The sequence below is a fragment of the Condylura cristata genome, unplaced genomic scaffold (genome assembly GCF_000260355.1).
Source record: "Condylura cristata isolate star-nosed mole 26May11 unplaced genomic scaffold, ConCri1.0 scaffold00022, whole genome shotgun sequence".
NCBI lineage: Eukaryota > Metazoa > Chordata > Mammalia > Eulipotyphla > Talpidae > Condylura > Condylura cristata.
In genome coordinates, this window is record NW_004567123.1 from 3,461,508 (window position 1) to 3,475,662 (window position 14,155).

The window sequence follows — 14,155 nt, forward strand, 5'->3', positions numbered from 1 at the left end:
GAGTCACCTTCCGGAAGTTCTTCACCTGGTGTGCACCAAAGACCCCTCTGACAGGCTGGAAAAGCATACCATCCCCTCTTGTAGTGAATTTAGTTTACAAAGAAAAACAGATTGAAATGTAATTTTACCCTTGGGGATGAAGAGCTGTGGGCAAGGAGATTACTCCCGAGCTTGAGGAGAGGGACTGAGTCCCTCTGTCTTCTCCCCAGCCATCAGCTCACTTTGCCAACCTGTGATGAATGAGGACAAGAAGACCCACCAGGACTTGCCTTCTCCCCTGGAAGCTGTGGCATTGGACGACCTTCTGTGTCGGGGAGAGTGTGTGAAGTTCCACAGACTTTATCACAGTGAGACAGTAGAAAGGATAGAACGGGTGTGGGGGGCAGGTGAAGGGCTAAGAGATGGGCTGCAGCATTTGCTCCCACATTAACCTTTCCTATCTCACATTTCACTCTTTCTGTGGACATAATGACATTTGGTAAAATTAGGCTTGATATCAACAAGGCAAATTGAAATACCACGATGGATGCAAAAACCCTTTTCAAGTTTACCACCCTGATCCTATGCAATTAGACAAAGCAATTATGAACATGGTTGTCAAGCTCGCCCCCGCCCCCCCCTCCGCCCCACATCCCCAGACCCACTCTAATGGGGACTCGGGCAATGGGACTAGAGAGGCTGCATATACAGGAGATGTTGAAACAATTATAGCAGCTGGGTTAATTAATCAAATGAGGAAATGGCATAAAAATTCATCTTGCAGCTGAAACCCACAGCATTCAAATGGAAAGGGTGCAAAATAAACAAGCAATCCATTCTTATTTGCATCCCTACTTTTAATGACTGTAAAGTTGGAGGATCATGCCTTGATTGAGTTCAACTATCTGGTTGAAAAGTAAGAGAAGGCAGTGCTAATGGATGCCTTCATAATGATGCCAGACAAATAAGCTGGCAACATCTCACACAACAGAAGACTTCCCATGAACTGTTGTTTTTCTTTTTTCTTTTGGTTACCCCAGTTTCCTGTAGAGGATGCACATTTAGGCCACAATATAAACTTCATGGCTTCTAATAAAACTGGTCTAAAAGCAAGTTTATTTCTTTAAGCAAACACCTCATCCACTTAAAAGGTTCTTCAGGTTTTATCAGGCATAAAAGTTATTCAAATAGTATTTACATGAATATTTTAATGTACATTTAGTAATGTTGTCATGAAGCTGTTTGTGGTTATGTCAGGTACTAAAAGCACACTTTCGCATGAAATACCAACATTTGAGAGCTCTCTGCTGAAAACTTCAATAAAATATCTTTCTAAAAGGTGAGATAGGTCAACTTCTCTTAGTAAAAGTAACACAAAATACCACTCCATTTTGTTCACAATTCAAGCTTTTTAATAAGCTTTAACATATATGCCCTTTCTGGGGTACATAAATAATTTAGATGCAGTGTAAATCACCACAACTGAAAACACATATGATCAAATAGGCCACTTCTGAAGAGTAGAATGAAATTTTAGTCTTTCATTTTGTACCTCCTACACCATTTGAATATTTCTACATGTAACTCAAACACAAAGAACTCCCACAATAAGAACTAAAGATTTATCTTCTCAAATATGCAGTTGGGCAGAAGAATAAAAGGCTCAAACTTTCCAAATGATTTTTATGTGAATGAAAATTCCTCTTACGTGACTTCAGAAAGTTAATAAATGCTAACTAAAACTACCCATTTTTTTATTTAATTATCACAAAAGTTTATTTTTACATCATTTTGCACATTTTTTTTTCCATCTCGATTGTAATCCCCGTGGGTTTCCCATCACCAAATCACCCCTGTGCCACCACCATAGTCCCGTGCATTTCCCTCCCTTCCCCCTCCCCCGTTTTTGATCCCATTCCCCACTCCACCCCCACAAAATGTCTCTAGTATATGGTTGTTCATTATTTTTGTTATTTTCTTGCCTGGTCCATTATACTCCTGCTATGAGTGAAACCATCCGGTATTTTTCTTTCTCTTTCTGGCTTATCTCACTAAGCATGATCTTTTCCAGCTCCATCCAAGTTGCTGCAAAAGACATGTTTCTCTTTTTTGGTTGCTGAGTAATATTCCATTGTATATATGTACCACATCTTTTTTATCCAGTCATCTACTTTTGGGCATTTGGGCTGCTTCCATGTTTTTCCAATTGTAAATAAAGCAGCAATAAACATGGGGGTACAAGTATCTTTTTCAATCAGTGTTTTTGTGTCTTTTGGGTAGATACCAAGGAGTGGGATTGCTGGGTCGTAGGGAAGCTCCATGTTTAGCAGTTTGAGGAACCTCCAAACAGTTTTCCATAGTGGTTGTACTAGTTTGCATTCCCACCAGCAGTGCAGGAGAGTTCCTTTTTCTCCACATCCTCGCCAACATTTGTTGTTGCTAGTTGTTTGAAGATGTGCCATTCTCACTGAGGTGAGGTGGTATCTCCTTGTGGTTTTAATTTGCATCTCCCTTATTACGAGTGATGTTGAACATTTTTTCATATGCCTGTTGGCCATCTGCATTTCCTCTTTGGAGAAGTGTCTTTTTAGCTCTACTGCCCATTTTTTGATGGGGTTGTAAAACTACCCATTTTTTAAGCTAGATTATTGGTTCATAAGAATTTCAAACTTAGTGAACCCTCTAGAAATTATTGCTAACACTGTTTAGATGCATTTTCAGGAAATTCTTTTTTTTTTTTTTGTAATGGGTACAATCCTTTAGTGGAAGTGGTCTCAGTTTACTAAAAGCAAAACAAACCCCTATCTCCTGCTTCTCCCCCTTAGCCCCTTTGCCTTCTCGGACTATCTCAACCATACAACTTTGGTAAAATATTCTATTGCTGCCCTGCTTCTCAAGGGACCCCCACCTTCACAGCACTGACCACTCTTTCCCTGCATTTAGGCCTCCACCATCTGAGTCTGTATCTTGAAGATAAGGAGGTCATTTGTATCTTGAAGATAAGGAGGTCATCTGATAACCCACTCCCAAAACTGAAAATGTGCAAAGCACCAGAATAGTCCCTAGCTGCCAGGATGTTTAACGCCTACCTACTCATTTCCTTTGGCAATGTTCTTATTATCACCATCATCATTATCATCTGAGAGTTGAGTACCAGGTTAAAGTCCCAGCTTAGTGACCAGCTACTCTCAACTTTAGTCAAACTTTTGTGAAAGTGGAGTGATTAACTCAAAGCTTTACCAATCTCTTTGGCCTACAATCAGGGCAATAATGACCTATTCTTTAGGAGCAAGGGGTGGGTTCCTGTGGTTATGAATATAAAGCCTTAGCTTGGACTGGTTAAGTAAGTGTACACAGAGATGTTTATCAGCTATTGGCTGATCTTCTTGTCCTCAGTTTTTTCCTGATCCTGACTGGATCATACATTGTCTCAAATAAGTCCTCATAGGTACAGTTTAATGTTCTTTCTTAAAGAAGTTGAAGCTCTTTACTCATGCGGTAAGAAGTTTGAGTCTCCGTCACTTGAATGTCCATCCATTTCTAATCCCTCTCCTCATCTCCTATAGCCTTCTGCTTGGCCCAGAGAGTTTTTCCTCTGCCCTAAAATTCAGTCCTTTTCTCCTGCTCTGGTACCCAGTTGCTAGATTTATTTTAGGCTGATGGTGGGATTATTTCTCCTCATTCATCCCTCTCTGCAGCCAAGCTGCAGGGACTTAGCACAGGAACTCAGCCCCAATTTGCAGGGCCTCATCAATGCTTGCCTTTGCTGCTGAAATGAAATAAGAAAATGCTATAACACCCACAAAGCATGGTGGAAATTGCAGGTGTTGATTAAAAAGTCACTGTTACATAGATTATTAATCACCATCTAGATGAAAGAGCCCTGGGGTGCATCAACAATGAACCCAGGATCTCTGCAGGTGAACCAGCCTCTTCAGCCTTTTTGTCACCTAGTGAATTGTAAATGTTTAGCCTGTGAGTGCTCCAGTTGAATATGAATCTAAGAAAAGGCTCAGCAATCCTGGAGGAATTAATGATGGGAGTAGTGGAAGGATGTACATTCTAAAAAGCCAACTTTGTTAATGGCAAAGAAATTTCTCAAATACAAATGTACATTTTCCCCAGTCTCCTCCAATGTCAGCATCTGGGTGAATCTTAAAACCTCATAACCAGTTTGTACCACCTTTATTTATTTTGCTTTTTGGATTTCAGACAGCTCTCATCAATGAAACCACCACGTGGTTTCTTACTATGCTTTCAAATGTCAGGGTTCAGGATATTCTTTGGCAAGGGGTCAGTTGGGTAAGTATAAAGTTCCTTTTCATCCAGCTGTGATTGCATTTGGCAGGATGCCAGTGTATATTTACATTCACCCAATCAAGCAATGATACATTTCATCATCAGAGAAAGCTTTTTTTTTTTGATAAATCAATTGTCCCCATAAAGTAGGCAAAAATTCTACTAGACTAGTTCTAGGACATTTTAAGCAAATTTCTGACTTTAGATATGCCAGCTATCTGTATTTGAAGACTTTCGGTTCAAAAGTTTATTTTTTTATTATTTTCACTTTAGCTTTGTAACTTGTACAACTTGATGTCAGTTCCTTGTCAAACATGTGGTTTACAGATATTTTCTCCCATGAAGTAGGTTGTTTTTTCATTGTTGTCTCTTTCTCTGTGCTGAAGATTTTTAGTTGGATATCATCCCAATTATTAATACTCTCTTTTTTTCTTTGCCACTGGAAATGAATATATAAAGATTCTCTGAAGCAGAGAATCTATGTCCTAGGCAGTTTTGCCTATGTTTTTATCTTTGTGTTTTATGGTTTCAAATCTTACATCCAAGTCTTTTATCCATTTTGAATTGATTTTCTTGTATGGTAAGAGATAGTGGTCTAGCTTCATTCTTTTGCATGTGGTAGTCAATTTTTCCTAATACTATTTATAGAACAGGCTTTTCTTGTTCCACTATATATTTTTCACTCATTTTTCATAGAGCAGCTGTCCACATAGTGTATTTTGATTTCTGGGCTCTGAATTATATATTTCATTGGTTTATGTGTCTGTTTCTGTTCCAGTGCTACGATGTATTAGTTATTATAACTTTATAGTATAGTTTGAAGTTTAGATCTGTAATACCATCATTTCCTCCCTTCTTCCCCTCCATCCCCACTTTTTTATTTTGGTCAGGAGAGCTTTGTATATGCAGAGTTTTTTGTGGTTCCATATGAATTTCAGTAGTATTTGTTACATTTCTTTGAATAATACCACTGAAACTTTCTTGGGATTGTATTGAATCTGTAACCTACTTTGGGTAGGGTGGCCATTTTGACATTTATTCTTCCATTCTATGAACAGGGAATATCTTTCGATGTCTTTGTGTCCTCTATTTCTTTCAACAGTGTTTTAGAGGTATAGGCCCTTCACTTTTTTTTTTTTTTTTTGGTGTAACCACAAATGAGATGACTTTTTTAATATATAATAGTTTATTTTCACATCATTTTGTGCATTTTTTCATCTCAGTTATAATACCCTTGGACTTCCCATCACCAAATCACCAATGTGCCGAGATGACTTTTTTTTAAAGATTTATTTATTTATGCATACAAAAACAGGGGGACAGGCCAGACATACAAGGGGTGAGAGGAGTCACCAGAGACAGAGTGGGGAGCAGAACAGGCAGAGTTACTGAAATACACTGCTGAGGGGAGCAGTGGGAGCAACAAGAAAGGTCTGCTTGGCCATGAGGGTCACCTTCCTGGCTGGGGATCAAAGTCTTGTTGCAGTGGCTGGCAATAGCTTCATAGTGCTGCTCTTTAACCTGTTGTACCACCAGGGAGGGCAGAGATGACTTTCTTAATTTCTTCTACCTCATTGTTTGTGTATAGGAAGCTGATTTTTGTGTGATGATTTTGTAGCTTGATATTTTGATGAACTGGTTTATTGTTTTAATTATTTTTTTAACAACATCTTTAGGGTTCCCTATGTATATTATCATGTCATCTGCAAATAATGATAGATTTACTTCTTCTTTCTCAATTTGGATTCCTTTTGTATCTTTCACTTGCCAAATTGTTATAGCTAGGATTTTTAATACTATGTTGAATAGTAGTGATGAGAGTGGACATCCTTTTCTTGTAGCATATTTATTGGAAAGACTTAATTTTTCACCATTGAGTGTGATGAAAGTATGGGTTTGTCACATGGGACTTTTATAATGTTAAGATATTTACCATTACTCCGTTTTCCAAGGGTTTTCATCATAAATGGATGCTAAGTTTTATCAAAATCTGTCTCAGCATCTATTAGTATGATCATATGGTTTTTATCTTCCTTTTTGTTGTGTCTCTGGTATAAATTCCACTTTGTCATAATGTATAAACCTTTCAATGCATTGTTCAAATTAATTTGCTAAGATTTTGTTGAGGACTTCTGCATTTGTATTCATTGGGAAAATTGGTCTGTCGTTTAACTTTTTGTATGTTGCCTTTGTTTTGTCTTGGTATTTGTATAATGCTGGTCTCACAAAATGTGTTTGGAAATATTCTTTCCTTTTCAACTTTTTCAATTAATTTTTCAAGAATTTAAACATGATTCTTTTAAAAAATTGAAAAGAAAAAATATTGTAGAATTCTAAAATGTGTTTATCTCATCAAGGTTGCTGAAATTGTTTGCATATAAATGTTCATAATATTCTCTTATTATTATCTTTTGTATATATAGTGCTGTGAGAGGTTTTTCTATATTGTTTATTTTTTCAAAGAACCAACTTTTAGTTTATTGATCTTTTGGACCATCTTTTAAAATACTGATCCACTTATTTGTACTCTAACTTTTTGTTTTTTCCTTCCTTCAGCTGACTTTTGGTTTTACCTGTTTTTTTTCTAGTTCTTTGTGGTGGAAGCTACCTTCCATCCTTTTGTTACCTACTTTATCAGTAAATCTATTTGTCTGATGTAAATATGGCAAGGCTCCATTCCTTTGGCTCTACTTGTATATAAGATTGTTTTCCAACCTTTTCCCATGGGTCTATGTTTATCTTTAGCTCTCAGCTATGTCTCCTAAAGACAATGGATATTCTGCCTTTTGATTGGTGGGTACAGTCTGTTAAAATTTAGAGTGATCATTAATGTGATAAAGTCTTTTACTGTCATTTGTCTTTAGTTTTGAATTTCTATCTATTTCCTTTTCAATCCTTTTTTGTGTATGTTTCTCTTTGTTTTAGATACTAGGATTCCTTTCAATACTTCTTAGAGGGGGAATGTAATTTTTTAAAAACTCCTTCAGTTTTTCTTTGTCTGAGAAGGCCTCCTATCTAAAGGAGAGCCTTGTAGGATTCAGAATTATTGGTTGGCAGTTTTTACCTCTAGGTTTTTCAGTCATGTCATTCCATTGCCTTCTTATATATTGTGTCTCTTTAGAGATGTCCAACCCTAACCTTGGTCTTTTTACAGGTTATATGCTTATTTCTCATTGCCAACATCAATATTCTTTAGTTGTCTTGAGCTATTTGGGCTTCCAGAACTATTTAGAGATCTTAAAGCTATCTTTAGGCTCACTTTTGATGATCTATCTATTCCTCTCCACTTATCCTATGATTTTTCACAATGGAAGTTTGGGCTCATTAAACCAAACATTAGGGATGAAATACTACAAAATGATATTATGAGCAGTGAGAGAAGGGGATAGAAGGAAACATAAGTGTTGTTGCTGTACCACCAACCCCAAAAGTCTCATTTTTCCTACTTCAGTTTCTATATGCTTTTGAGAAGCAGGTACAAATTTTTTAATGAAATACATTTCATATGTTTTTTATATTCTATTTATGGTTATCTTTTTTGGTATTTATTAGCAGAAAACTTCTTTCAAAGAATATAGCAGCTACCTTGCTCTCGAAATAACAAAGAACACACCAAAGTTGGCCACAAACTTCTGTTTTTCCCTATTTCCATAATTCTAGATAAAAGTAAGTCAAAGTATTGCTACTCTGGACATTCTTGTTCTTTGATTGGTTTCCAAAATAAATCAAGGAGTGAGGTTGTTTGCCCAGGACATACATGGGAATAAAAACAATCTTCTACCTCAAAACTAAAAAAAAAAAATCTTCAAAGAAAAGAATATATTGTAAAAGGCTCAAGCTTGTCCAGAACTGAGTTACTCAAAACCCCTGTGTGAAAAAAGGAGGGTTTTAATTTTTGTTTAGAAACAAAGACAATTGAGAAAATGATCTCAATCATCTTCTCAAATCAGCTGAAACTTAAAGTTTTGATTTTGAAGTAATCCTTATGTTATCAGAATCCTTTCCATGTCAGGTGAGTTCTTGATACTGGAGGGAAGTGCTGTGAGTACTCATTTAACCTCCAGCATTATGAAGATGTCTGTCTTTATAATGGCATGGGGGGTGTGAGGTCACAAATCAATTTTGGATGTCAACTGCTCATCATTATTTAAAAGAAAATAATTTTGCTAGTGAGAATAGCCCATATCATAACAAGTATTGGTGAGGGTGTGGGAGAAAAGGAATCCATGACCACTGGTGTTGGGAATGTAACTAATTCAACCTTTATGAAAAAAGCACTGCCATTTTTCAAAATATTAAATATAGATTTTGCCATATACTGCAGCAATTCTACTAAGTATCTAATTCAAGAATGCTAAAATAACTAGTTTGAAAGGATATATACACTCCTGTGTGCATTGCAGTATTATTTATAATAGCAAAAGCTGTGGAAACAACTGAAGGATCCAATGACAGATAGATGGATGTGAAACCATGCAAGCTGGGGAGATGATACATTATGGTTGGTGGGTTCTCATCTGTGCACTTACCCTTGAAATTGTGGGACATGACTCAAATTTAAGGGCTCAACAACAACATACTTCATTTACAAAAGGGTGAAAAAAAATAGAGAAGTTGGGAGAAAGAAGAGAATCGGAGCCAGAGACTGTAGAAATAGGCAATGTTTTAAAGCAAAGATCAAAGGTAAAGTTCTCAAAAGTTGAAGGTTTCATATTTCTCAGTGAAGGTTTTGTGAAGGTCTCTACTAAGTGGCATTACAGTAGTAGCATCAGCCATAGGAAGGCTGGGTCAGGCAGCATAGGACACCAGACTGGTCAGCACCAAAGGAAACAGCACTGGAGTTAGTGCTAGATGTGTCAGGCAGAGACCAGTGTTATAACTCTTAGAGATGCTGGGCATAAAGCCAACAGCAAATAGCTCTTTTAGGGACACTTAGCACAGGGCAAGTGATGTGATTCAATAGGCAATGTTGGAGAGAGAGTCAGATGTCAGGTCTGTGAAGGAATGGTGCCAAAGGATATGGACACTGCAAACCTATCAAGACCATCAAGGTCTTCCCAGAACATCCAGATGAATCTGACTGCCTATGTTGCCTGAATCACAACTTATATACTCTTCAGAGTGCCTATATTTTGAATTTGATTGGTCCTTTTTAGTTGACTGGCACTCATGGGAGCTCCAATCATACTAGTCCATTTAAAATCTCAGTTATTTGATTGGTGCACCAGTATGCCCAATCAGACCTATATTGAGGTTGGGCTTCAAAACTGAGCATCAGGAGCCTCTTTGACCCTGGTGCAAGCTAGAATCTGATTGTTGTCTGTACAACCTCCAAAAAGATTGGTCCACTTTTAATGCATTTTCAATCCCAGTTGGCTTAATGGGTTCCTCTGACAAATGGATAAATAATATTTAGCGGATCTATACACCATGGAATACAACTGAGCTATTTGAAAAAAAAAAAGAAAGAAAGAAATCCTGTCCCTCCCTGGTGGTGCAATAGGTTAGGCCTTGGCACAGAAAGCTGGCGGCGGCCGTTTCAGTTGCGGGTTCGATCCCTGCCCCAAAGACAAAAATACCAGAAGATTTCACACATGTGGAATATAAAAATCAAAGCAAGGAAACATATGAAAACAAATCCTATCTGACAACAGAACTAAGGCTACCAGAAGGGGAGGGTTGGAAGTGAGGGAGAGGATGAGTGAGGGGCTGTGTATAGTGAGGTGTATAGTGAGAGACTATTGGTGTTTTGATGGTGAGCAAGGTGAAAAACATATTTGTAGAGGTGTGAATCTACATTCCTGAAACATATACTGGATTGTTCTTCAGTGTTTATTGTAAAACTGTCAATTGTGAAAATATTGAGTATTAATTTTCACAGCTCACATTTGTTAATTATTTACTATATTCAGGCACAATCCCAAGTGCTTTATGTTGTTGGCTCATTTATTCCTTATATCATCTTTACATGGTAGGTGCTACTTGATACATCCATTTTACTAATGGGAAAATCAGGAGTCTTGTTACTTTCCTGAACTGCACAGTAAGTAGCAGAGTTGGGAATCAAAGCCATGTTTTCTAGAGTCAGAATGTGAATTTTAATATTCCCCCTCTACTAGCAAGGGAAGAAGTGGCTCATAGTAGTAGCAAATTGAAGGCATCTTTTGTCTTTTACTGCATGAAGTCTCAGAGGAGATGCTTAGAAAATGCACCAGCAGCATCATCTGTTAATCAATAGTCCAATCTTGGCTGTTAGAATTTTTTTCTCAAAGCCATCATACACATAGAAAGGTGAGAAGAAAGGGTGGAGAGTTCCTCTGGGCTACATCGAAGGCATAAAGCATATCAAAGTGCAGGCTTACCTGAAACACAGCTCCCTTTCACACCTGCCTTCCATGAGTAAGGAGACATGGAAACCAAAGGGGATCCAATTGTTATCAGCACTCCACATCCTGACTGTTTCCAGACAGAGCCAATCTCAGTTAACGTGAAGTCTCTCTTAAGTCCCACAGCAGGCACAGACCTCTAATACAATTAAAGATAATTGTAGATAGGAGAAGGTCAAAGTATTAGTACCTAATATATTCCTTATGTGAGTCTGGAGACTTTGGAAGAAAATAAATGCCTTTGCCTAGCCTAGCTAAGTATGCTTTCCCATTGGTGAATACAAGAGGACAAGAGGTGAAGCATGACTGTCAGAGAGCCTGATGGGAAGGACAGTGACTAAGGCATGCCACCAGTCTTGAGGGACCACTTTCTCTAGGCCCCTCCATCTAGGGACTAGCACAGCCCACCAAAACCCTACTAAAGAGAGAACTCTTAGTTTATAAGAAAGGAGGAATAATTCAAATATGGATCTCCTTTCCTTCTAAAAAGGAGGCAAGTATCCTAAAGAAGGCAAGGGAGACTAAAGAGAGACAGTTTGAGGAAGAAATGGGGGTGGTATATATAAACCTCACCTATTTCTATTCATGTTTGTTTCAAATATTTTATCCCCCTCACCCCAGAGTAGCAGCTGTCTGAGGTATAAAGAGGAATGCAGAACCACTGAAATAATTCATACTAAAATGTAAGTGACTTCTGGTCTCAGTTTTCTTGAACCTTGACATTTGAAATTTCCTTGAACCTTGACATTTCTACCAGAGACACCAACTCTGCGCAGGATCTGCCTGAATCTTGCTTCACAACTCTGGTTCTCACTGCTTTTCATGGGTTCTTACATTTTTCACTCACTGGTAACATTGTGGCATGCCAAATTGTGTATATGTATGTATGTGTGTGTTAATTGTAATTATTGTCCAGCAAATATTAATTCATTTACTCTCCCTTGCTCCCCCATAGAGTTGGCTATAGGACCTCTACATTGACTTTGGCCAATGGATTGTAGTTTAAAGTAATAGATTCCCAATTCAAAGCAGATTAAAAAAAAAAAAATACTGGAATTCTTCCAGTACTTTTGAACTACTACTTATTTTGCTAGGTAAAATGTCTCCAAGGCAGCCATTGCCTTTCCATCCTGGGTCCTAGAATAAAAGACACACAAGGTAGTGTTAAACCCAAAAACCTAGAGCAGAGCCATTACAAATAAACCATAGATCTGTAGAAAGAAAAAAATTATTTGTTGTGAGCCTTTGAAATTTGGAGGTAATTTGTATGTAACATTATTATAAAGATGAACAATACAAAATATGTATCATTGGAAATACATTCTTCTTTTTATGTGTGGAGGATGATGGTGTTTGTTCAAGGTGAGGCCCCTTCCTTTGTTCTAGGAGGGACCATTTTTATGTGTCCTTTCTAGTCGAGAATATGTGAGGTAAAAAGATGTTTATTTGTTAATCCACATAATACTTAGTAGACTGAGCTACTATCAAATTTAACACTGAAAAGTGTTCTACTAACTATCCTATTTCAACACTGAAAAGTGTTCCCCTTAGTAGAGACAAAAGACCATCTTCGTTCATGAAGACCTCCATTATGAAGAATGAAACTGGTCTCTTGTGGCCACAAGCCTCCCTGGTGACCGAGGGGTCTCAGAGCTACCACCTCAACGACCCATTATAATGGCTGAATTCCAACTTCCCCCCCCCCACCCCGGCCAGGGGTCTAACCCATGTGGCACAACAGACCTCTCCTGTCTCGCCTGCTGCTCCCCTCAGTGTATTTCAGTAGATCCGCCTGTTGTGCTTCCCCCTTTCTCTGGTGAATCCTCTCACCTCCCACATTTTTGACCCCTACCTCAGTTCTCCTTCATAAAAATAAATAAAAAAAATCTTTAAACATAATAAAAATAAAAGAAATTAGCTTTTTTTGCAGCAGACCTCTCCTGTCTCACTCACTGTTCCCCTCAGTAGTGTATTTCAGCCAGTCTGCCTGTTCTGTTTCCCACTCTGTCTCTGGTGAAGCCTCTCACCTCCCCCTTACCCCTGCACCTCTGGTCTGAACTCCAGTTCTTGTATTCATAAATAAATGAATCTTTTTTTTTAAATGAATAATATAATAGTTTATTTTTATGTCATTTTGTGCATTCTTTCATCTCAGTTGTAATCCCTTTGGGCTTCCCATCACCAAATCACCCATGTGCCATCACCATAGTCCACAGTGCATTTCCCTTCCCCCAGTTTTTTGATCCCATTCCCCACTCCACCCCCATAAAATGTATCTGGTATATAGCTGTTCATTATTATAAAGAAATAAATATTTTTTTAAAGAAATTGGTCTTTTGTTGTTTCTTGGGACTTGTGACAAAGTAAAGGGAACAGGATGTATGAGTAATCAGAGAAAGGAACAGGAAGGAATCCTATGTGAAGGACTGTGAAGTACCATGGTCCAGTCAACCACAGGAACAGTAGCATCTAATATCTTAACATTCCCTTTGATGTCTTCCTTTTCCTGTGTTAGTTTCATATCTCTCATTCAGAAATGTTTGCAAGCATTTGACTTAGTAATATTAGTCCTTTTTCTTTTCTTCTTCTTCTTCTTCTTGTTTTTGTTTTCTTTCTTTTTTTTTTTTTTTTTTTTTTTTTTGCTGTTGCTTCGTCATCACACTTTATATCCCTGGAATACTGTATGATAGAGAAACAAAATAGAGAGAAAGGGTGGATGTTGAAACCCCATTCAAGAAGAACCAAGTGCTCAGTAGATGCTCTTATAAATACAGAGACAAGAAACTAATAAAAGACCAGAGCCTTTTAGCAGACTTAAGTTGGATCTTGAACACTGTCAATATTATAAGATGAAGACAGAAAATAAAGATACTTACTTATTTATCTTTTAATGTTTTTAAAGTTTGTTATTTGCTTAAAGATGACATATATGTGTATAGCTTGATGAATTTCTGCAAAAAATACACCTGTGACACAAACATCAGATCAACAAAGAGAACATTCCAAATAATATTCTCAGAAGTCCCTTTGTCCCTCCTAGTCACTACCCACCCAAGGATTTTCACTATTCTGACCTCTGTCTACACAGATTAATCTTGTTTATTTTTGTACTTGATATATATGGAATTATACAGTGTATGTCTTCTTGTGCTGGCTTCCTACACTTAAGACTGTAATTATGAGCTTTACCTCTATAGTTACATAAAGTGTGATCCTTGGATTCTCACTGCTGCATTCACTCCATAAAAAGGTAGTGCATCCCACAAGGATTACAACTGAGATGAAAAATGCACAAAATGATGTAAAAATAAACTATTTATTATTTTTAAAAAGAATATAGTGCATATTGCTTTAATGGGCATTCTAGTCTATGTATTTTGTTAAAAAGATGTTATGTATCGGCCCTCCCTGGTGGCGCAGCGGGTTAAAGCACAGCACTAAGAAGCTTAAGCCACTTCCGCATGAGTTCGATTCCCGCCTGCCCCCGGAGG

The 14,155-nt window shown here is 37.7% G+C and overlaps 1 protein-coding gene across 1 annotated transcript in view; it reads left to right on the top strand.

Annotated features, from left to right (window-relative positions):
* Positions 1-235: 235 nt before the first annotated feature.
* The window catches only part of NKX2-4 (NK2 homeobox 4), an 82,989-nt gene continuing 69,069 nt past the window's right edge, over positions 236-14,155 (top strand). Inside the window, exons 1-2 of the mRNA XM_012728089.1 lie at positions 236-373; positions 4,192-4,281. Coding sequence (XP_012583543.1) covers positions 236-373; positions 4,192-4,281 — 228 coding nt within the window. The remainder of the gene's footprint in view (positions 374-4,191; positions 4,282-14,155) is intronic.